Below are 22,163 nucleotides of genomic sequence, written 5' to 3'. Positions count from 1 at the left end.
ATGCTAATGGTCTCGAATGCTCTGGAGGACAGGTTTCTCCTTTGCTTTCTGTTTCTTGTTTGTCCTTAGCAGCAAATTAAGCCTACGGGGAAAAACTAGATCCCATTTCTAAGGTCAAGAAATGTGTAATCTCTTCTACACCCCTTTCCCTTCTCAGTTCCTTTTCCCTCACCCTCTCTCATTAGATCAGATCTTGCAAAGGCCTCTACCTTTCCCTTCTACTCCCTACATCTGTGAGCATTCCTATTTCAGCACTTCTTTCCCTTATTTAACTTCGAGAAAAGAGAGAGAGACTGCCCCTCAGGCTACTACCACCCTTTACATATTCGCAGCTCCTCACAGTCCTTGGAGGGCTTTTATCCCCCATCCCGGGCATATGTGCTAATCTTTCCACCCCTCCACCCCATCACTGAGAGTAAGCGCCCTGTGACAGTGGGCTTGTCTCTGTTCCTCAGCTGCGCTGGGGCAGGGACGCGACTGGCACTCACTGCTATCTATGACATAAGGTTTAGATGAAAGGGAATTCTGATTTAAAATTATAGACAAATTTATCTCTTAAGTCATAATGGATCTTATATACAGTGGCTTGTTCACTAGCTGTTCTGTGTTCATCTGATGGTGAGAGCGTCTATCTATCACACTTTGTATCTCCACGCAATCTAATGCAGTGCTATGCACACAGACACATAAATGCTCAGCTGGTAATTTTAGTCAAATAAAACTTTTCATGTCTTTTTTATTTTCCTGATGGTGGCTATTACTCTAATATTTTATTGCAAAAGTAACTTACATCTATGTATCATGCAGCAACTCCGATGCCTTTACCAGCAAACGCTTCAACTAGCATTGGGAAATATCCAAATACTGATCCCATTTTGATTCCATTTTCTCATATTGTAGAACTTATCTAAATTTTTAGACTGGGTATATACTGTATATTTTCTTAAGATTAAACCTATATTGAAAACCTGAGCAATATCCTATACAACAAAAGGTTGCAGGTTCGATTCCCAGTCAGGGCACATACCTAGGTTTCGGATTTAATCCTCTATCAGGGTGTGTACAGGAGGCTACCTATCAATGTTTCTTTCTCCCTTCCTCTCTCTCTAAAAATCAGTGAGAATTAAAAAAAGAAAGAATGAAGAAAAGAAAACCTTAAGGATAAATTTACATAAAATAAATTGCTTTGTTTTTTTTATTTTTTTACCAAAGGCCAAAGCTGACTTTATTTGTAGTTTAAATATATATGTGTGTATACACACACACACACACACACACACACACACACCTTTTTTATTTTTAGAAAGAGATAGAAACACCAATGAGAGAAAGAAGCATCAACATTGACAGGCCGCCTCCTGCATGCCCCCCACTGGGGATCGAGCCCACAACCCACCCGGGCATATGCCCTGACCGGGAATTGAACCAGCAATCTCTTGGTGCACGAGTCGCCTCTCAACCACTGAGCCACACCAGCCGGGCTCTTTGTGGTTTAATCACTTTAACTTGACAACAATTTCTTGGTGACTTATATTAAAATGTAAAGAAATGCACGGTAACATTTACACAACTACTTTTTTTCCCCATTATTTTAAAAAATTAATTGATTTATTTTTGTTACAGATGTTTCTCCTTTTCCCCCTCAGACACTCTCCTCCATATCCTGCCCTACACAAGTACTTTTAATCAAATATCCTAACTTGTTTCAGTAATAATTCGAATGTTTTAGGCATCTCCTGGTGTTGGGCACAAGAATAAAAATAAAACAATCAGAGTTTAAAGAACTTTGTCTGTTAGAGTGACAAACGACCATCACTGAACATGATAAATGTTGTAAAGAGACGTGTGTACAAGGTGCCATGGGACAGTTTCACCATTTAAGAACCAGATTAGGCAAGTGATTGAAAGAAGCTAAAGTTACCCAGAATATCATAAATCAGGCTTTCTACTGTTGCTTCATTATTTAGTATAAAGTGAATATGCAGAATATTGGACCCATATTATTTTATCATATAGTTACTAAAATAATTTCAAAGTCAATTATAAATTACTTGAAGATTTTTATACATTGTTTTTGTATTGTTGGTGTTGTTTCCCTCTGAGCAAATCACCATGTTATGTTTGCACCGAAATTTTATCTCCTCAAGAATTCTGAATAATGTATAATTTTTCTATAATGGACAAGAGCCCTTTCTAAACTGTTTATCATCAGCTCAGAAGGGGAAAACATCGTGAGAAACTGGCCCTCCACTAAGAAAAATTCCCTTCTGTAAGAAATGCAATTTTTATCAAGGCAACCCCAAAGCTCCTAAATGGTTTAATATATGCTGCAATTACATCTCATTTTATGTCATTTCTAGAGCATAAGAAACAATCAAAAGAGTTTTACTAACTGACGTTTCCGATACACACCTAGGGATAATGGTATCACTACTCAAATGTCTATTAGCCTTCTCACCTGTCCTTAGCCTTCATGTCCCCTTTAGTCCAAACATTTCAGCTATCAAAATTCAAAGTTATGGCAAAATTATTACTCCACCAAAAGCATCCACCCAATCAAGGAAACTGGAATGCATTCTCTCTCCATATTCATATCACACAGACCGGGGACTTTACACTGTACCGATCAATCTTTTAACTGTCATGGGAATCCCAGTGGGGACCGGGAGGAGACTGGCAAGCTGCCTCCCAGAGCAGAGGGTCCCTGATTGTTCCCTGCGCCCTCACTTGCTGGTCCTGCTCCGAGGAGTTAGAAGCACCCTGGCAGACACAGGCCACCTTCACTGCAGGTGGCCAGTCTGGAAGCAAGCGGACTACAAAGACAGCTACGGTTTTTTGTTGGCTCTGAATGCTCCATATGCATTACACAGCATTCACACTTTAACCCTTAACCCACCCACCATGTCCACACAAACTTGAGGGCTGTCCACTTCCCCTCACAGGTTCAGACACAAATTCTGGGCAGCACATCTATAATTTTTCTAGATATAATAGACATGAGTATTTAGACAGAATAGGTATGATGATACATTGTATCCAGATATGTAACAGAAATGCTACATAAAGAAATATCAGCCCTGGCCGGTTTGGCTCAGCGGTTAGAGTGTCAGCCCGTGGACCAAAGAGTCGCGAGTTCAATTCTGGTCAAGGGCACGTACCTTGGATGCGTTTTAGTACCCGGCCCTAGTTGGGGTCCTGCAGGAGGCAACCAGTCAATGTGTCCCTCTCTCCCCCTCCTTCCCACTCTATCTGGAGATAAGTAGAAAAATATCCTTGGGTGAGAATTAAAAAAAAAAAAAAAAAAGTCACTGAATATGTTTGTAAGGCCAAAAAAATGTTTACAAAGAGTATTTCCATAATCTCTATGAGTTTTTCCATAATCTCTATGTCTATAAATTGGAAATTTCATGTGCGCGTTTCTTCAAGTACAGGCCAACCGTGATGGTAGACCACTCTTCTGCTTAAAACTCTCCAGTGGCTTCCTACTGAAGTTAGTAAACTACGGCCTCGGCCTCCCTCCTCTCCTACCACTCTCATCCTCACACAGTGTCGGGTCACCTGAAATGCCCTTCTCCAGGGCCCTTGTCATCATCCATGGCCATCTCTCAGAATGACACTTATCAATGCCACAACCTGCCAATCAGTTGCTCACTACCCCATTTCCCCATTTTAACTTCTTTGTACTGTTATCTGAAATTACTTTTGTACTTTTCTTATTGTCCCTCCCTGCACATGAATGTATGCTCTCTGAGAGCCGGGACATCATTGCTTTTTCACAATCTTCAGGACCTGGCACAACAAGAAACGCCCAGTAGTGTTAGAATGAGTGAGTGAATATGAGGAGCAGCAGCTGGTTACAGCTATACCTTAAGTCAAAGGGCCACACAATGGAATAAACCAGGACAGGCACAGACCAAAGTACTGGCAGTGTTGTCAGTGATTAGGATGTTTGAGTTGCTCAGCCGAGGTCACAGCGGAACAGCCAGAGAACACAGGTGGGGCAGGTAGGAGACTACCCTGCACACCCCAGCTGAGTCACTGATAACCCTGCCAGGCCTCAATGCACTTGCAAAACTAGTAATAAGATTTAACTGGAACAAAAATCTGTTATTACTACAGACAATTCTCATGATGTAAATGTGTGTTCAGTGTGTTGCATATTTTAAAAACTCATTCAAGGAACATAATTATTTATCTACTGGACTTGGTAAATACCTGTTGAGGAATGAATCATACCTTCAAAGTTTAAGCCCATAATAATTCATATATAGAGTCTGGGCACAGGCAATCATATCTGTTCCAGAAATGCCAAGTGTCACAAACTGTTTTCTGGCTCTAGTGAGCATGTCTAGAAGAAACTTCTGAGAAAAGCGCATCACCCAGCTAGCTAACCACTTTCCCCCCTGAAGAAACAGGAAGGGAAGGAAGTGCACCAGCGTGGGAGAAAGACAGGAATGCGAGTAAAGGGGCAGATTTCAACCAGAAAGGAAAACGCAAATTAAGCCTGCAGTAACGTCACTGGGCATCCTGAGATTTGACTTATTCGCCCATTATGGCAACAAGAGAGTACTTCTTTTCATGCACCTCCAGGTCCAATGACAGTGACTGAACGTTATCCCCGCAAACCCTGCACTACATTAGGGGCTTCAGAACCGGAAGATGACTGCTCTGGAGGGGCTCAGTCCAGGTGGGGAGGTTCATTTATGTGTTTGTTTGTTTTCTATTTATTTATTTTTGTTATAGATGTTTCTCTATTCCCCCACATTGACACCCTCCTCCCAACCGCCACCCCCCCCCCCCCAGGTGGGGAAGTTTAAATAAGTTGGACTGATTTCAAGAGTGGCTCTGGAAAAAGAACAAGAGAAACAAAGCACCAGTCGTTTGGCGACAGATGGAGACAATTGATAAAGATTCACCCATCAATACATACCTCATAATAAATAGGTCACTGAGACAGAGAAGGACCAGTCCTTCCTAGCTACACGTTTCCATCATAAAAATTAATCTGGGCTTCAAGATCTTAAAAGCGTTTTCCTTTTTTTCCTCAATCATGTGTTTTGACTTGCAGGTACTACAACACAGAACTTCCAATATATATAAATGTAAAAAGTTACAGCAAAATGTAGTGGAAATTTCTACATCTACATAGAATCCAGTAGTGTGGCAAGACAGAATGGAAATCAGTTTCAAATTTCAGTTCTAACAAGCATTGTATCCTCAACATATGCTTTATTTTAGGACTGGTCCATATCACCACACTTTGGATGTGAAAACATCCTGGGACACTAAGCTATAAAGAAGAAACATTTTGGGGCGGAGCTACCAGTCTAGCTGAAGAATAAAGCTATGCACCGAGGACTTTCATAGAGTTACTCAAGGAAGGACCAGGTCTGGCCGCTTTGGCAGCGGTTAGAGCATCGGCCTTCGGACCAGAGAGTCTCGGGTTGATTCCGATCAAGGGCACATACCTCAGTTGCAGTTTGGATCCTGCCCTGGTCAAGGTCATGTAGGAGGCAACCAGTCGATGTGTCTCTCTCACATCAATGTCCCCTCCACACATACACACTATCTGAAGATAAATGAAAAAATATCCTCAGGTGAGGATTAAAAAAAAAAAAAAAGAAGGCCAAAGGCCAAAGCAGTATCCCATCCTATTAAGCAATACAGACACGGCTGTCTTTACTGCCAGTCTCTGCGCACGCATTACTATAATCAGTTAACATACATCTGTTTTGAAATATTTACTTAGGTTAGAGAAGAGTTATCCATCATGTTTATAAAAATCCTCCTGGGTGCTTGTTATAAAATAAATGTTTTCTTTTAGAATCTTTCATGTACACCAATTCAACCATTTATTTCCTTGTCTTTAGGATGAACGTGTTCTAGCAAAGTCTGCTAAGAAATAAAGTTTTGTAAAGCAAATTCCAATAATTACTTTAAAAAACTGAGACGTATTCCCACAGAGGAAGGGTTATGAGTGGTGGTAGGAAAGATTTACGTTATCAGGGAAGCCAAGTTCCTGTGCAGACAACATGCTTGCGGTTATACATGTTATCATTCGATTCTCTTGGGCAGTACCTAAAACTTTTTATTCCAATTAGTACTCTGTGAACTAGAAGAACGTCTCCCCAATCCTGAAAATGTCCTCATGCACCCGTCAATGCTTCCAGAGCTCTGCTGTCCCTTTACAGTCTGAGTCACTGACATGCCCAAGTGACACAATCTACCGGCTGCCTCTATCTCGCCCAGTGACCTGCAGCACCAGGATTCGAATCTGAAACTTCATGTTATACAAAAATGACTTCTTTATGCTATCATTTTAACTTAGAAATTTATCAAAGTTATTTGACTAGGGGATACCATAAATAACTTCTCCAGATATTTATTTACTGTGAAGGCATACTGGTAGATAACTGCGAGGTGTCTGAAAATGTCAAAAAGATAAATCACAACCCAAAGAACCCACTTTTAAAGTTAGTGTCAATAAAATATACCATATTTTTGAAACTAAAAATGTAGTGCCTTGACTGTAACTTCTGTGAGCTGAATAGAAAGATACCAGCTAGATCACATAGCCAAAGCCCCTACACTCAGTTCAAATGGGGACCCGGTGTCTGAATTTTTATATACAAGCTGCTATGTACACATACTGCTCTGATGAGAAGTACGAAGATAAACATTTGCATTGTAGGACATTTTCTTATATAAAACTATTAACCACATTCAGCAATAATGCAAAGGTGCTGTATTGCTCCCAACTTACTACCTGTAATTTACAAGCTTGTGTCTTAATAAACTCAATCTCAGAAGAAGGGACAACCTGAATTATCAAATTAAGCACGACCAAAAGTACCTTGGATAATCTGAAAAAAATTAATAAAATGATTGGTAGACTAGACAGATGATGCCTCTATGATGCGTTAGGAGTTCCAGGTGCATTCAATGTGAAGTATTAACATGATTGCCAATCTTGAAAGGGTCAAAACATTGAATCTGATGAATAACTTAAGCTGTGTTAAAAGGAAACACAGGTCCCCACTCATTCTAGTACCTTCATGAGTGTGAGACCTCTCCATCCATTTCTACTTGATGAGGGGGTAGTTCTGCGGGCCCGGCAAGGCGGTGCTGTGGAGGGTGGCTGCAGGCCCAGCCAGAAGGCAGCCTCATCTGGCTGGGGGGCCATGAGCAAACGTGTGGTCTCCGTCCCCAAACTGTCCTAGCTGACCACGGGTCCTGTGCAGACGCGCAGAGCTCGGGGCTCCTGGGGTGGGCTGCACGCTCCCGTCTGAGCGTTAAGGTGATGCCAGTGTGGCAGTGTTACAAATTCAAGCAGTAAGCCCTGGCCGGTTTTGCTCACTGGTTAGAGTGTCGACCCGTGGACCAAAGAGTCGCGGGTTCAATCCCGGCCAAGGGCACGTACCTCGGTTTCAGTTCATCCCTGGCCCTGGTCAGGGTTATGCGGCAGGCAACCAATCAATGTCTCTCTCTCACATCGATGTTTCTTTCTCCCCCCCCCCCCCCGCCACCCCTCTCCCTCCCTTTCACTCTATCTAAAGATAAATGGAAAAAATATCCTCAGGTGAGGATTGAAAAAACCAAAAACAAATTCAAGCAATAAGAGGAGAGGATCCTAGAAGTGTCCAGCCCAGGCTAGAAACCAACTGGATGTCCAGACCCAGGTGGCAGGGTGACTGTGAGCCGACAGTGTGCCTGCCCCACTGAGCGTCAGTTCGCATGAATGGGGGTGGGGGGGATCACAGGGCTAGACTGATATCCTGCTGGACCTGGTGGGAAATCCTGTCGAACAACAAAACTTTTAAGTGGTTTGGTAAGACTATTTCTATATTGAAAGTGTCTAAGCATATTTAAAAAAAAAATAGTACTAAAAAAAAAGGTTCTAGCTGCCAATTTTTCAAAAAAAAATTTTTAGTGCTGACACAAGTCACCACAGACATGCCTGATAAGACCCCTGCGGCACTGGGCAGCTGAACACATATGAGCCTGGACAATACCTTTACTTTGTCCTGCATTTCACTTTATTTCATTCGGGTCCTTCAAAAAGCAGACAGAATTCAGGTTTTGACTACTTGGTTAATTAAAGTCTGAATGGACAGTACGCTGCCCCCGGTAGAACAACCCAGTGTCAACTTTCAATCATGTTCTGCATAAATGAAAACAGGGGCTTTGCAGGACTTTGCTGACCGGGGCAGACATCGCCTGGGCCTTCTGCAGGCTCGTCATCTGTGGAGTGTGGCCCGGACTCCACGAGGCCACCGCATCCCTCGCACCTGTTTCACGGGAAGAGCTGAGCACACCGCAGTTCCTGGAGTTCGCTCTCAGGCAAGCTTTGGGCTTCCTCGCCTAGCGTGTAGGAAGTTTCCCAGAGGATTAGAAGCATATTCTGACACCAGTTACTAGGTCTTTTGTTTCACTTCAGAGCATGGCTGCATACAAGAGGCTGAATAAGAATGGGCTTATTATGAAACCCTGTTTCACTCCACTGATGATGAGGAATGTGTCAGATGTCTCAGGCGGTGCCAGCATCTCTAACACATCTAACTATCTGGAATAGCTTAAGGATTTTAGGAACCATCTCTAGGAAGGCCAATTTACTTAGCACCCCTAAACCCACACTCACTTGTTGGCCAACAGTAATCTTATAAAGTCAAAACATGCGAATCAAACGTACTGCTATTTTCTTTATGCATCCTCTCAGTCTAGCCTGCAGCACGATCACACCTTTCGCATCACACTCCAGCCAGAGCTGCTCTGTGATTCCGGGAAGGTGAAAATCACCAGGACTGCCTGGGTGCCAACCCAGAAACACTGCCAGCAATGGACAGCAAAATGCAACCGCGATTTCCCCAGCTCTTTCCGTTATTTTCTGAAGAGGGTAATAAAGATGTTCCATTAAACCATCAGACCTGAATGAGGTGTTTATGTCGGTGTTTTAGTTGAACAAATATGTATTGTTTATCTGTTCTTTCTTGGACACGCTGTAGGGATGCAAAGACATAACCCCTGCTCTAGAGGAACGTCAAGTCTACTGGAAAAGAACACACCAAATAAAACCGGGCACTGGGGCTGCTGCTTTTCAGTTCTATACGAGCAGCTGGAGAGCTCCTCAGGCCCCAAATGCTTCCAACCCTCCGGACTGTCACACTATCGTCAAGTTCCAAGCTACCAGCCTTCCTAAATGTACACTCTCCTCTTACCACCTGTTCCATATTCTATCAGCGTCTCTACAATTGTGTTTAAAAAACATTAACATCTCCCCCTGTCTCACTCTTGTCCTCTCTACTTGTGGCTGCTTCTCAGCCTACCTAGCATATTCTTAACTCGACGCTGTAAAACCTAAGAAAAATTCCCTCAATTTTTTTAAGCAACCTAGCAGCCCTCTCCTACTTCGCTTCTTTTTTTCTCAGGTCCTCTTTATTTTCCCATCCTTCATTTGTAGACTCCCCTCAGAGCAAAATTCTCAATCCTCCTCTTCCCCAGCAACACGTTCTCAACTATCATCCAAAACTTCCAGATGCGATGGGGAAGCCCAAAGCCAGCTGCAGCCTCAGCACCCCGCCGGCCCCTCAGACTCAATGCACGTAAGCCCACGTAAGCCTAAAAGCATGGAAGCATCAGGATGCAGCTCGCTTTCAAATGGTTCTGCCAAGAAAACACACAGAGATGAGAGAGAGACAAAGTAAACGTGGTGAAATCCTCAAAACGGATGAATAGGGGTGAAGGATGGGTGTTCCCTATTTTATTCCTTCAACTCTTCTGTGGCTTTGAATTTTTCCAACTGAAAAGGTGGGGGAAAAAACATGTAGGATCAGAATCAAAGACAGAAATCACAGTCCCTGAGCCTTTTAGGAGTTTATAAGCTACTTAAATTGTCTAATCAAATTTATAAGTAGGCTTGAGAGTTCAATAACTGATTACTAATAAACAAATATATAATCAAATTGCAAATATTTACCGAGAGCCTACTAAATGGCAATATGCTAAACACTGTACCTGTATAGGGTCAACAAAGCAAACAACTTAACCTGGGGAAGATGACCTAATCTGTCTCCATTAAGCCAGTTCATCCTCCTGCCTCATTCCTTGTGTTAATAGCACTACCATCCTCCCCAACACACAGAACCTCCGACTCCTTTCAAGTGCTCCACATCTAAATAAGCGGTCACGTTCCCTAGAGTCTATTGCTTTCTTCGTCTCTCTCCTCTCCACACTGATGGCTGTCACCTGTCCGCACGGCCCTCTTGGCCTCCCACCTGGACTACTGCAGCCATCTCCAAGTCCCCTGGTTCCACCAAACTCTATCAACCCCTGCTTACTCTCTATCCAGATACTCAGCTCTAACTGCATTACGCTCCCAGCTCCAAAGGGTTTCAATGATTCTCCAGTATCTGCAACATGAAATTCAAAGCCGCGGCCTGGCACCAAGGAACACAAGTTTGATCTCTTACTGTTTATTCTCCCACTCTTTTTTGCTCTGTCCAGCCACAGGAGTGTTCACTATTGCCCAAGAGTGCTCTCTGCCTTCTCTCTGCTGTGTCCCTGCTCACACTCGCCTCCACTGCAGCTGTCCCTCAGCCTTCCTCACCGCGCTCCTCACTTCCTCCACGAAGCTTCCCAGATCGGGCGTTCCGGCCATCCGCCCACCCAGATCAAAGTCATCTCACTCTGCGCCTTTCCAAATTATCTTCCAAGGATGACTCCAAGTTTCCAAGGACTATTCAAAAGCAGTGTGTGCATTTCTTCCCAACTCCCTAGATTATGAACTCCTTGCAAGCAGTGACGTTTCACTCATGGTTTGCGACAGGAATGTAACGCTAGTGTCCTTTATAAGAACCCCTAAAAGCTGAAGTGTTGCCTCCTGACCTAGAAGCATTTTCCCTCAGAATACTGATAACGTTTTAACAGCAGTATTTTTTTTTTTTTATCCTCACCCGAGGACATTTTTTTCCATTTTTTGCACAGATAGAGTGGGAGGGAGAGAGAGAGAGAGAGAAACATCGACGTGAAAGGGACACATCGAGTGGCTGCCACCCGCACGGCCAACCAGGGCCGGGGACAAACTGCAACCGAGGTACGTGCCCTTAGCGGGAACCGAACCCGGGTCTCTCCGGACCACAGGCTGATGCTCTAACCGCTGAGCCAAACCGGCCAGGGCAGCAGTATCTTTTTCTAAACCCCTTTTTTATTGTGGTAAAATATATAACATAAAGTTTGCCATTTTAACCATTTTGAAGTGTAAAATTCAGTGCCATTAATTACATTCACAGTGTTGTACAACCATCACCACTATTTGTTTCCAAAATTTCATCACCCCAAACAGAAACTTGATAGCCATTAAGAAGTAACTTCCCATTCTCCCCTCCCCATGCTCCAGAAACAAATCTCTAATCTTTCTGTTTCTATAATCTGACTATGCTAGATATTTCATGTAAGTAGAATCATACAATATCTGTCCTTTGTGCCTGGCTTAGTTAATAGAGAATTTTCAAGATTCATCCATGTTTGTAGCATGTATCAGAACTTCATTACTTTATATGGCTGAATAATATTCCATTGTATGTATATTCCACATTTTGTTTATCCACTCTACTCATCTGTTGATGGATATTTGAATTGTTTCTTCTTTTTGGCTACTATGAATAATACTGCTGTGAACACTGACAAGTATCTGTCTGAGACCCTGTTTTCTTTTTCTTTTAATATGTTTTTATTGATTTTTTTTTTTTAGAGAAAAAGGATGGGAGAGAGACAGAAACATGGCTGTGAGAGAGAAACATCGATTGGCTGCCTCCTGCACGCCCCCTACTGGGGATCAAGGCCACAACTCGAGCATGTGCCCTGACCAGGAATGAAACCGGGACCTCTCCGTGCATGGGACGCGCTCAATCCACTGAGCCACACCATCCTGGCAAGTCCCTGTTTTCAACCCCTTGGGTATATACCTAGGAATAAAACTGCTGGGTCATATGGTAATTCAGTTTAGCTTTTTGAGGAACAAGAGCAGTATAGCTTTACAATGCAGAAACATGGTCTTTTTGGTAAACACAACGGCCACGAGCGCGCCTGCTCATTTAGTGAGTAATTCACATCTGGATAGGTTTCCTTCCTTCCTACCCACTCAGGGCCCAGGCGATGATCTAATTTCCAGCCACTTGACCCTGGCCTGGGTGCTGTTTTGATTGTGCTGACCCTCTAGTCCAGTGGTTCTCAACCTTCCTAATGCTGCGACCCTTTAATACAGTTCCTCATGTCGTGGTGACCCCCAACCATAAAATTATTTTCGTTGCTACTTTATAAATGTAATTTTGCTTCTGTTATGTCTTAGGCGACCCCTGTGAAAGGGTCGTTGGACCCCCAAATGGGTCACGACCCACAGGTTGTGAACCACTGCGTCTAGTCTTTTGGTTCTCACTATTTTTCAACGCTGTGTTTATGCACAAAAGGCAAGCACGCTACAGTGGTAGCTCTCCAAATAAAAATTAAAACAAGACTAATCATGCGGATGGTGAAGTCATATCGATATCCTCAATGCATCTAGTAGCATCAAATGAATAAAGATATATAAAAGAACATTTTTCAGCAAGTGAGATGACACAGAATTTTGTAAAGGATGACTTCGGTAGAACCCATTTTTTATAGCAAACCACCATTTAAAACATGCTAAACTCAGACAAGGCGTATACTATGCCTTTACTGTTGTAAGGAAAAGATCTCTCTTCAGTCCAAGATTAGCAGCCCAGGACTTCTAAATTCACATCTCAACACGGTGTGAAGCAAAAGTAGGCTTACAGTTGTGAGTACGTGAAACAGAGTTTATTTTTGTATTATCATCTATTAACTACTGTATTATTTTTCCATGCAAACAACTGTAAACCTATGTTTGCCCCACCCTGTACTATTAGCACTAATTCCAGGAGGATTTGCAAAACCAGAAACATACAGTGTCAATTCACAGAAACTATCCAGAAAGATATACACCAAGTGCTAACCAGGAGCATCTCTGTGCAAGGGGCAGGATCAGATGAGGTTATGGGGGAATCTCACTTTTTTACTCCACAACTTCTGTGTTTCAACTTTTCAAAACTGTGCATTCTTGTATTATTGTGTAATGGCTTTAAATTGTATTTCAAATATAAGCAATAAAAGGCAGTGTTAATTAAAATAAAAAGATGAGCTATTAAAAGGAGCTAAATGGGCAATTCTAATAATATCACCAATATAACACATACAGAAAACTCTAATCTCATCTGAACTTTACAACCCTATGAGGCAGGCAAGCCAGGTATTTGGCCCTTTTAGTAAATGAGGAAAAGAAGGTTTTGATAATTTAACTTCCTAGACAAATGCATTACATTTAAAAATTTTTCTCTTTAGCCTTTAAATCATCATCAAAATAGTATTATTTAGCTATAAAAATGTAAAACCAACTGACTCTAATTATATAGTAATTTTCCCAGAAAAATAAATCATTGGCTTAGGTTTACATATTTAGGAAACAGAAAAATAATGGTCAAAATGTAATAAGGTCATACATAAGGAAAATTTATTTTTATTATTCTCTACCATGCTTGAAATGTTTCATGACTTCTGAAAGGCATTTTATCCTAAAATAGCAGCACCCCCCAAATATGAATTTTTGGGTTTCAAGTCACTATATGAATAGTTCGCTCATAATAAAAATGCATCCATTAAGTAAAATCTGAGGTTTAAAGGACCTGGGTAAAATACATCATTTATTATGTGCAGACATATTGTCTACAAACGTTTATGTCTACAGATTAGATAGCTATAACTAGTCAATTTAGCAAAGCTTGAGCCCTAAGCTATAAATAACAGCTGCAAAACTGACTCTAACGGCCCAGAGTTCACCAGCTACCTAAAAGGCATAATTTTATCATGCAGTATATGGAGTGCTTTAGGAAATCATTATACTGTAGTACTTAAGAAAAACATTTTTTTTCCTAAACGAATAGAGCCAAAATGCAGGGGGGGGGGGGGGAGGGGATGCAGAGTACATGAGTTGGGAAACTTAGCTGTGTACATACATATAACCAAATAGTTCAGAGATACCAAAGAATTTGATTTATATGGTAATATAAATCAATTTTAAAATGTTCACTTAAAATCTACCTAACATGATATACAACACTGAGGATTTAACTTTATGTGCTCATGCATTATAACATATTTAGCAATTGCATTTCACACAAAAGTTTTGAAGTTCAGTAACTTCAAAGCCAAATATTTTTGCCAAGTGCTAAAATTAGTGAACACAAGCACTGCACCTTCAAGACAAGCAATTCCCACACTGATTCAACTCTTTGAGGTTACTATGTAGCAACTGCTGTGTTTTAATAAAGAAATGTGTTTAAATTTAAAACTACACATTGAACACTGATTAAAAAAATGTGGTCCTACAAAGGGTTAACACATAAGATACATTAGTTGGAAGCCAATTATTTATCGAATTCAAAATATAATTTACAATTGGCGAATTTACAATTTCATAAAAACCAAGCTATCAAGCTCTCATGCTGAGTAGCTTATTAAAAAATTATATAAAAAAATGAACATGCATTCGTTCAATGTATTATTTAATTCACACATTTTCACTGGAAGCTAACTTCAAAAAGTGTCCCCACACTAAATTATCCATTTCCATCTCTAACAATAATGTACATAAAAATATTAAATAATTTAAGCCCATAAGGTACCAACAAAAAACATAAAACCAAACTCATTTAAGTAAGCTGAATATTAGGACTACTGGATAACATTAAGTCTGTCAACACTAGCAAGGCAACCAAAAGTAGAAATTGTGATTCATATTAAACAGCCTTACTGGAAAACATCTTCAGAAAATACGGTAGTCTTTATTTTTAAAAATCAACATAATACACATTCTCCTGCAAAATAAAGATGTCTAATATTTTCTTTGAAATCAAAGGGATTTTTTAAAAATGTTAAAATTTGTCTCCCCACCACCAACCACCCAATAACCATCGTTTGGTGATTCACTTGACCACTGGTAATGTTTACAGGTTTTACCTTGAAAAAGGTAATTAGGAGGGTTTTCCAAGGATAAAAAATTCTACATGTTCAGCAGCACAGATCTCTCACATGTAAACTCAGTTAAAAATGGTGTGAAATTAAAATGTACTTATCCTATTTTTTAGAAGTAATTAATCCCATGAAAACCTGTTATTTACAGTTTTTAAATATGATTGCACTTATCTGCAAGAAAGCCATAATTCATTTTGATAAATGTTATTAGTTCTGAAACCATGCTTTAAAAACTTGATAATGTGTTCAGCTACAGCTGCCTAAACTCACCAGAGACACACGGAAGACACGATACCAAACAGGAGCAATAACTACAGAGCACAGACCTAAGCATGGGGAATGCACATGGATTCAACACAACCAACCAAGGGAAGCTACAGGCTTCCGTCTCAACGACTCCAGTAAGTTTAAAAATGAAGATATCACAGCCCTAGGCCTTATGCATTTATCTACTTTCTCAGCAGTCTGAAAACACTCTTAATAGCCAGGAAAGAAATCCTCAAGAATGACTGATTGGTTCAGTTGCAAACTGTAGTTTAAGAGGATTTCAAACTCGAAATGGTTTTCCTTACAAAACAGGACAAAATTTTACCAAAAAACATCATCTTCTACCCCTACCTATAAGCTTGGCACACATCTGAAACCTCATATCCCATTCCACTGTCAATCATGAGAACTGAGAAAGAAGTTAAATGTTATACTTAATTTTAAACAATCGGAGTAATAGATCTGAACAATTAAGCTCCTTTAAATAAATGGCTCTATTATAACAAGTCTCGCCTCACTTTACTGTTGACTTAGTCAAGTCATCAAGTTTTTCCACCGTGATTCAACAGCAAAGAAACCCAAAATGGGTATTCTAAATAAAGTGATCAATAACCCTTTGAAAACTATCAAACTGTTTTGAAATCGAAACACACATGTATGTATTGTATACAGTCCTAGTAAAGCAATTTCGAGAAAACACATCTTAATGGACGAGTTTAAATCCATAAAATAACTTAAAACCTTTATCAAAGCCACAAATTATTTTCTAATCGGTCTACCAAAAGCCCAACACAAAATTTATATATAATAGAAAAATTGTGAGGAGCCAGCGTTTGGTTTAACTCTATGCTCTCTTAGCAGAGCGCGTGAAGAACAGATTGACAGCAAAGCAATTTTCTAAGCCAAAATGTACTTGAGCATCACACGAAAGATCCAGGATTAGGCAAACATACATCTTTAAATTCACTTCACAGTTTTGTTTTGCATGTGTAAAAGTGTCCACTCCAAATAAATCTACTACTTCCCTTGAACATAACACTGCGATTGTCAAAGGCTCATCAAAACATTATACCCAGGTTAATAAATCTCAGCTGTTACTTAATGTTAGCACCAAAACCAGCATTCATCAAAGAATAAAAGCAAATAATAATAATAAAGAAAAAGGTTAATAAACACAAGACAAAGGTTAGAAGACTTTTTAAAAGAAACAAACTGGAAAGGAAGCTCACCTGCAGTTGGGTGGAGGGTCTAAAGTGATATCTGCCAGTTCCTTCTGAATCCTGGAGTCAGGGAAGTGAGAGAGAAAAACACAAGAAACATTTAGGCGTTGGTAGCCTCCCACGTGTAATGTATTGGTCTGGCAGATAAACCTGACCTCCGGCCCTGATAACTGGATTCTGCTAAGGGAGGAGGAAACTACACACCAAAAGCCTCAAGTCCGTCATTTGGGGAAACACTTCTTTCTGGCAGGCAGCGAGCTGGCAGGCCTGCTCTCTTCTTCCCATCTGTGTCTGCGTTCGAATCCGCCCTCGCACACTAAGGCAACTAGTTCCATTTCTTGGTGTTTTCCATTTAGGACATGAGGTAAAAGCTCCCCGCGCACTGGTTTTCTGAACTGGTCTAGTCTGTGTCAGAACGCACTCTTCCTTCCAGGGCACCTCCTGTCCCTGGACGGAGCGATGGGGGACAGCGCGCGGGTGCACTGGACGCGCCCCGCCGCGCCCGCCCCTGGGGGTCCCCGGGTCCCTCCGGGCCCCGGGACGTCCTCACGCCCACCCTGACACCTCCACCGCTCCAGGGCCGCCCTGTGTCCTCAGTGACGATACCAACATGGCTGCTCCCCTCGAGGCCTCTGGGGCCCTAAGTGGCCTGCCCGCCATCGCGGGGTGCCAGGGACGCAGGCCTCCAAGAGCACCCTCCGCTGGCCGCCCCCGGGCGCCCGAGCTCCCCGCCCCCACCCCGCGCGCCCGCGAAGTTGCAGGCAGGGGTGGGGAGAGCAGCGCCGGGACGCCGGCGACTCCCCAGCTCGCTTCCACCGCACCCCGGAACCTCCAGCCCCGACGCGGCCACGGGGTCCAGGCGCGAACACCCCGGCCGCCCCTCCACGGAGGCCGGGCTCCGGGAGCCGCCCGCGGCCCGCACAGGTGCACCCGGCCCCGGCCTGCCGCCCGCACGGTCGCTGGGGCTCTTGGGCCACCTTTCCGGACCTTTTTGCCGGACATCCTCTAACTTGCCTTGGGTTTGTCACCTTCCTCTTCCATCCCACACTGAACACAGAACCCGGGACTCCCCCAAGCTTTCTCTCTCTGCACCAACCCACGACTTCACAAAGAGCTCCATCCCCCACTCCTAGGCCGACGCCACCAGGCCGTTCACGCCAAGCCCTGCCTGGCCTTTGTCTTCTGCTTACCTAGGCGCCTAGAGCATCAGTTAAGACCACAAAGTTTGAGGCCTCTAAGCCTCTTCCACCTTCGAAATGGTGCCTTCTATTTTTATAACTTTTTCTGCTCCTCTCCTATAAAGCCCTAAAGGGCTATGGTTTAAATTAAAACTCTCTACAAGGCAGCATAGGAAAAAACAAAACAAAAAACTACCACCACACACAGACTGTGTCTCTGTACACCCCCCCCCCCCCAATCTGAATCACAATAGAAGACAGGGAGGCTGGATGCGAGGGGGAATAGGTTTTAGAAGGCACGGCTTTTTTCCAGGTGAAGTAAAGAGAACTTAAAGGTGGTGATTGGGAAACTTCTTTAAACCTTCCTGTTGGAGAACATTTCCTGTCCCCTACAAACCCCGTCAATCTTGGAAAGGGGTCTGCTGACAATCTTTACTGACATCTACTTATTTGTATCCTGCTAAATTCTGTGGCTACCAATAAGTAGTTCAGTTCTGAGATATTTGGATCCCTGCTGTTTCACTCACTAGACTGAAAGTTTGGAACCTTGGTTTCCTGACTCCTTACGTGCATGCATATTAGGATGACTCTATATCAAGACCTATGTAGATCGGAAAAAAATCTTCCCTTGTCCAGACCACTCTCAATGGGGGCTTTCCTCTACAGGTGGCCTAGAAACCACTTCCCAAAATGCAGTTAAGTAACCTTCTGTCAGCCAATTCAGGCTTCTTTTTCAATCTATTTCCTGGTATATATGTTCCTTCCAATTCTATGGGCAACACCTGCTTTCCAAATCAATCTATTTCAGAGTCACTTCTATAGGGTCCCACTAACATCAATTTCCCCGTGTACTTTCCTGGATACACTGTCCCTCTCCATTTTTTGCCTTTATTCTTAACCTTAGCTCCGCTTTAACAATAGCAGCTAGTCTTTCAGCAGGATATCCAGAGAGCTAAAACTGACATTAACATTATAGGTAAAAATATTGTTTGTAGCTTCCCATCTTTCTCTTTTTTTTACACCTACCATCTCTTTCCCAGGCATTTCCATAAAAGTTTTTAACTCCCTTAGAATAATGGACGAAATGTGTCTAGTGACAAATCTGTAATTTGCTGACACAAAGCAACCTCCTTTATATCCAAAACCTGTACCTTGACACCCAAATATATACGTGTACAGCAGAGACAGCCAGCAGAATATGAAAATACTAATGACCTAAGGCAAATATCCTGTCTTAGGTCAGGCCAAAAGCTGCTCCAGTGTGGATCTAGGAGCTCAGACCCTGGGAGGGAGGTGGGGGGAAGAGCAGATTATGAAGGCCCCATTCAAATGGGCAGGGTAGATGCCAGGTTCTGGGAAAACCAGCACAGGGCTAATCAATAAGGGTGGGATAGGACTCCTGGGAAGAGGATATACAATCAAACCAACCCTCTGAAAATGAGAACAATTTTGCCAAGGCATCTTGCCACTTAATTCTAAACCTCTACACTATTTAAAATAAACTAAAGTCACTCCTTCATCTGCCCATGGTTAGGTTACCAAAACACTTGACCAACATTTCAAGTTTCATGTCAGGGAAGATGACAGAACAAACTTTCAAACTCCAAGTTCCAGGTTCACTACTCTGTGGAGAGATCTAAAGCCTCGTGTTCTATTTTATTTTCCATTCTTTCAAGAAGGATATCCCTATCTGACCCACCATTTGGATTCCTCACTATCTTTCTGGTTTGCCCCTTTAAAGTTTAACGACTGTCCACTTGAGAGCAGTAAGGATTTATGAAATGTATGGGGGTTCCCAGGAATCTCCTATATATTTTTTAAGGGTCACAGGGATCAGAAGATATTACTGAAGGATGATGGAGGTAAAAAGTAGCTTCTTCCAGAGACATGAGGAAAAGAGTCACCATTTGAATTCAACTTCAGAAAACACACACACACACACACAAACACCATTTTACAGCACAAGTGAAAATAGCATGAAAGAAATTTAAGTCTCCCTGAAATTTGGTAAACTGAATTCCTTAGAACAAAAGAGAATCTCCCCAAATTCTAGATTTAGAATTACCATTTTACATCATATATTCATTCATTCATTTACCTAAACTCTCCAAACCAGGAAAATCTCTTTAAATTCCATCTGAAAACTTCTGTCTCCACCTAGTAAATTTTTTACCCCGCTAATATGAGTTATTTATTCCTTATGCAATTTGTGGGGGAAAGCTCCATTCAAAAAAAGATCATATGTGCAACAGGTGAGGCCGATGTAAGATGGTAATAGAATTCATTTTGATAGAGTTGTCTGGGCTGGTATTAGTAATTAAGTGCGATGACAGCCTTGCGGGGGAGGGTCACAGATTAGTGATTAATAGGACAAGTAATTTGAAATCAGATTGAAAGGTCAGTAACAGAAGTAATGAGGATTCTTACAAACTTCAGCAAGAAACGAGGCAAGCCACAACAGCTGCAGGTGGACAATGATTAAAAGAAAAAAACCCAGAAGAATAGGAAAAAAAAGATAGAGGGCTTCAAAGGCCCTTTTTTCATTTTTAAGAACACATGAATCATGAGGAGCATTTAAGTCTACCCTCATTGGGAGGTAGACCAAATGCAGCAAGAGGAAGTTCGGGAAATAGGAAGCCTGCGGATAAAAAGTGCGGTACCTCTTGGCGCTGGTTGAGAGGAGTTTGGAGTTTTTGCTCATGCTGACTTTACTCTCCTTCTTCTTGGGGGTGTTTGTTTCTTTCTCGGTGTGCTGGTTGGAGGACGAAGATGAGGAAGAGCTGGTGCTGGCCCTCGAATCGTCATCCGACATAGCGAACCCCCCACCCCACCCCGCAGACAGCCCCTGCAGGGGGAGGGAAACAAAACAGAAAAACACAACCCTGCAGCCAGTGTAAATAAGAACGTGGGTGCTGTCAGGAGGGCTCGGGTCAGGGGTGCACGCGGCCGCCCACCGCCCTCCCCTCGCTCCTCAAAGTCTTCGGGCCCATTAAGGCTTCTGCAAATTGGACGCGGCTTGTTTGTTTATTTTTGGCCCCAAGCCGGGGACAAGGTGGGAAAACAGTCAGAAGCAAAGCGTGCGGCCTCCCTCGCCCCCACCGCGGGGCTCCCCTCGGGGTCGGGAAGGGGAGGCCGAGCGGGAGGGGGTGCAGGGCGGGGGCGCGGGCCCCAGCGGGGCCAGGGAAGGTCCCGCGGTCGGCTGGCCTCGGGCTGTTTGTGTTGGCTTCCTGGGGGTCGCGGGGGACCGGTGGCCAGGGCGAGCCTGCGGGGACCGGGAGCAGAGTTTGGCCAGGTCGGGAAGAGAGGAGGGGCGGTGAGGAGTGAGAGGAAGCCGAAACAGGGGGACGGAGGCGGGGAGCGGGTGCCCCAGTGGGGGAAGGGAGAGGCCCGCGGGGAGGGGGGGCGACAGGGGCGACGAGACTCGAGGTCCCCGCGCCGCGCCCCGACGCCCCTCCCCGCCGGCCTGGCCCTCGGCCGCCCCACTCGGGCTGCGCGGCCGCGGCGGGGGTCCCGAGCACACGCCCGACTACCACCCTGGTGGGGGTGGGGGTGGGGGTGCGCCGGGGAGATCAGCCTCCTCCGCAAAGGAATAACAATGAGCCTGTCCGCCCCGGAGGGGTTAATCCTCGTGGGCCCCCGCCCGGGGGGGAACGGGGCTCCCCCAACTCCCCCTCCCCCGCTCCCGGCCCCCTGGGCGGCCAGTGGGGGGCTCCCGGGGCAGCGCTGACAGTTCAAGACTCGGTGCTCCCCCCGCCCCCGACGCTGGCGGCCCCCCACACCCCACGCGGCCCGGGGTCCCTGCCCATCCCCCGCGGGCGAGCCCCGGACCCCTAGGGCGCCCCGGCCCCTGTCCGCCTCCCCCCTCCCCCCCACCAGCCCGGTGCCCGGCGGCCCCGGCAGCGCGGGTCGGGGGAGGCGGCGAGGGGTGTCCCCGAGGCCCGGCGACGCGGCCGGGGGGCGGCGGACGGCGGGGGGGATCCCCGTACCTCTCTTTGTGTCTGGCTCCTCCGTGCCGCCGCGGCGGCTGCTGCTGCGGCTGCGGCTGGGCCTGGCCACTCGTGTCTCTCTCGCTGGGAGAGAAGCGGAAGTGCAGCAACAGCAACTATTAAACAGGCAATGGCTTCCCCCAGCCACACACGCTCGCACACACACTCCTCCTCCTCCTCCTCCTCGCCCTCATCCCCTCCCCCACTCGGCCCGATCCCACCCACCCGCGTTCCCCTCCCCCTGCACACCTCCGGGGGTGCGGAGAGGACCGGGGACCCCGGGAAATCCTGCCCCCTCCCCACTCTCACCCAGACCCAGCACCTCTCGGGACTCGGACGAGGGGGACGAAGGGTGTGAATTTTCTCTCAAGTGGTTTGGGGACCTGGATCTTGGGCTGGAGAGGGGAAGCCGATCCGAGATGGGGGGGGGG

The 22,163-nt window shown here is 44.3% G+C and overlaps 1 protein-coding gene across 2 annotated transcripts in view; it reads right to left on the bottom strand.

Annotated features, from left to right (window-relative positions):
* LOC118633063 (ubiquitin-conjugating enzyme E2 E1) overlaps positions 1 to 21,858 on the bottom strand; it is a 64,306-nt gene extending 42,448 nt beyond the window's left edge. Inside the window, exons 1-3 of one of the 2 annotated variants that reach the window (XM_036266523.1) lie at positions 21,733 to 21,858; positions 20,407 to 20,591; positions 16,578 to 16,628 (exon numbers count right to left, since the gene is read on the bottom strand). In XM_036266523.1, the coding sequence (XP_036122416.1) occupies positions 16,578 to 16,628; positions 20,407 to 20,558 (203 nt within the window). In that variant the 5' untranslated portion in view covers positions 20,559 to 20,591; positions 21,733 to 21,858. The remainder of the gene's footprint in view (positions 1 to 16,577; positions 16,629 to 20,406; positions 20,592 to 21,732) is intronic. The other variant, XM_036266525.1, reaches the window with a different exon arrangement.
* Between the last annotated feature and the right edge of the window lie 305 nt (positions 21,859 to 22,163).

This window comes from Molossus molossus, unplaced genomic scaffold (genome assembly GCF_014108415.1).
Source record: "Molossus molossus isolate mMolMol1 unplaced genomic scaffold, mMolMol1.p scaffold_m16_p_18, whole genome shotgun sequence".
NCBI lineage: Eukaryota > Metazoa > Chordata > Mammalia > Chiroptera > Molossidae > Molossus > Molossus molossus.
The sequence above is the reverse complement of the archived record's forward strand: the minus strand, read 5'-3'. Positions and strand labels throughout refer to the sequence as shown.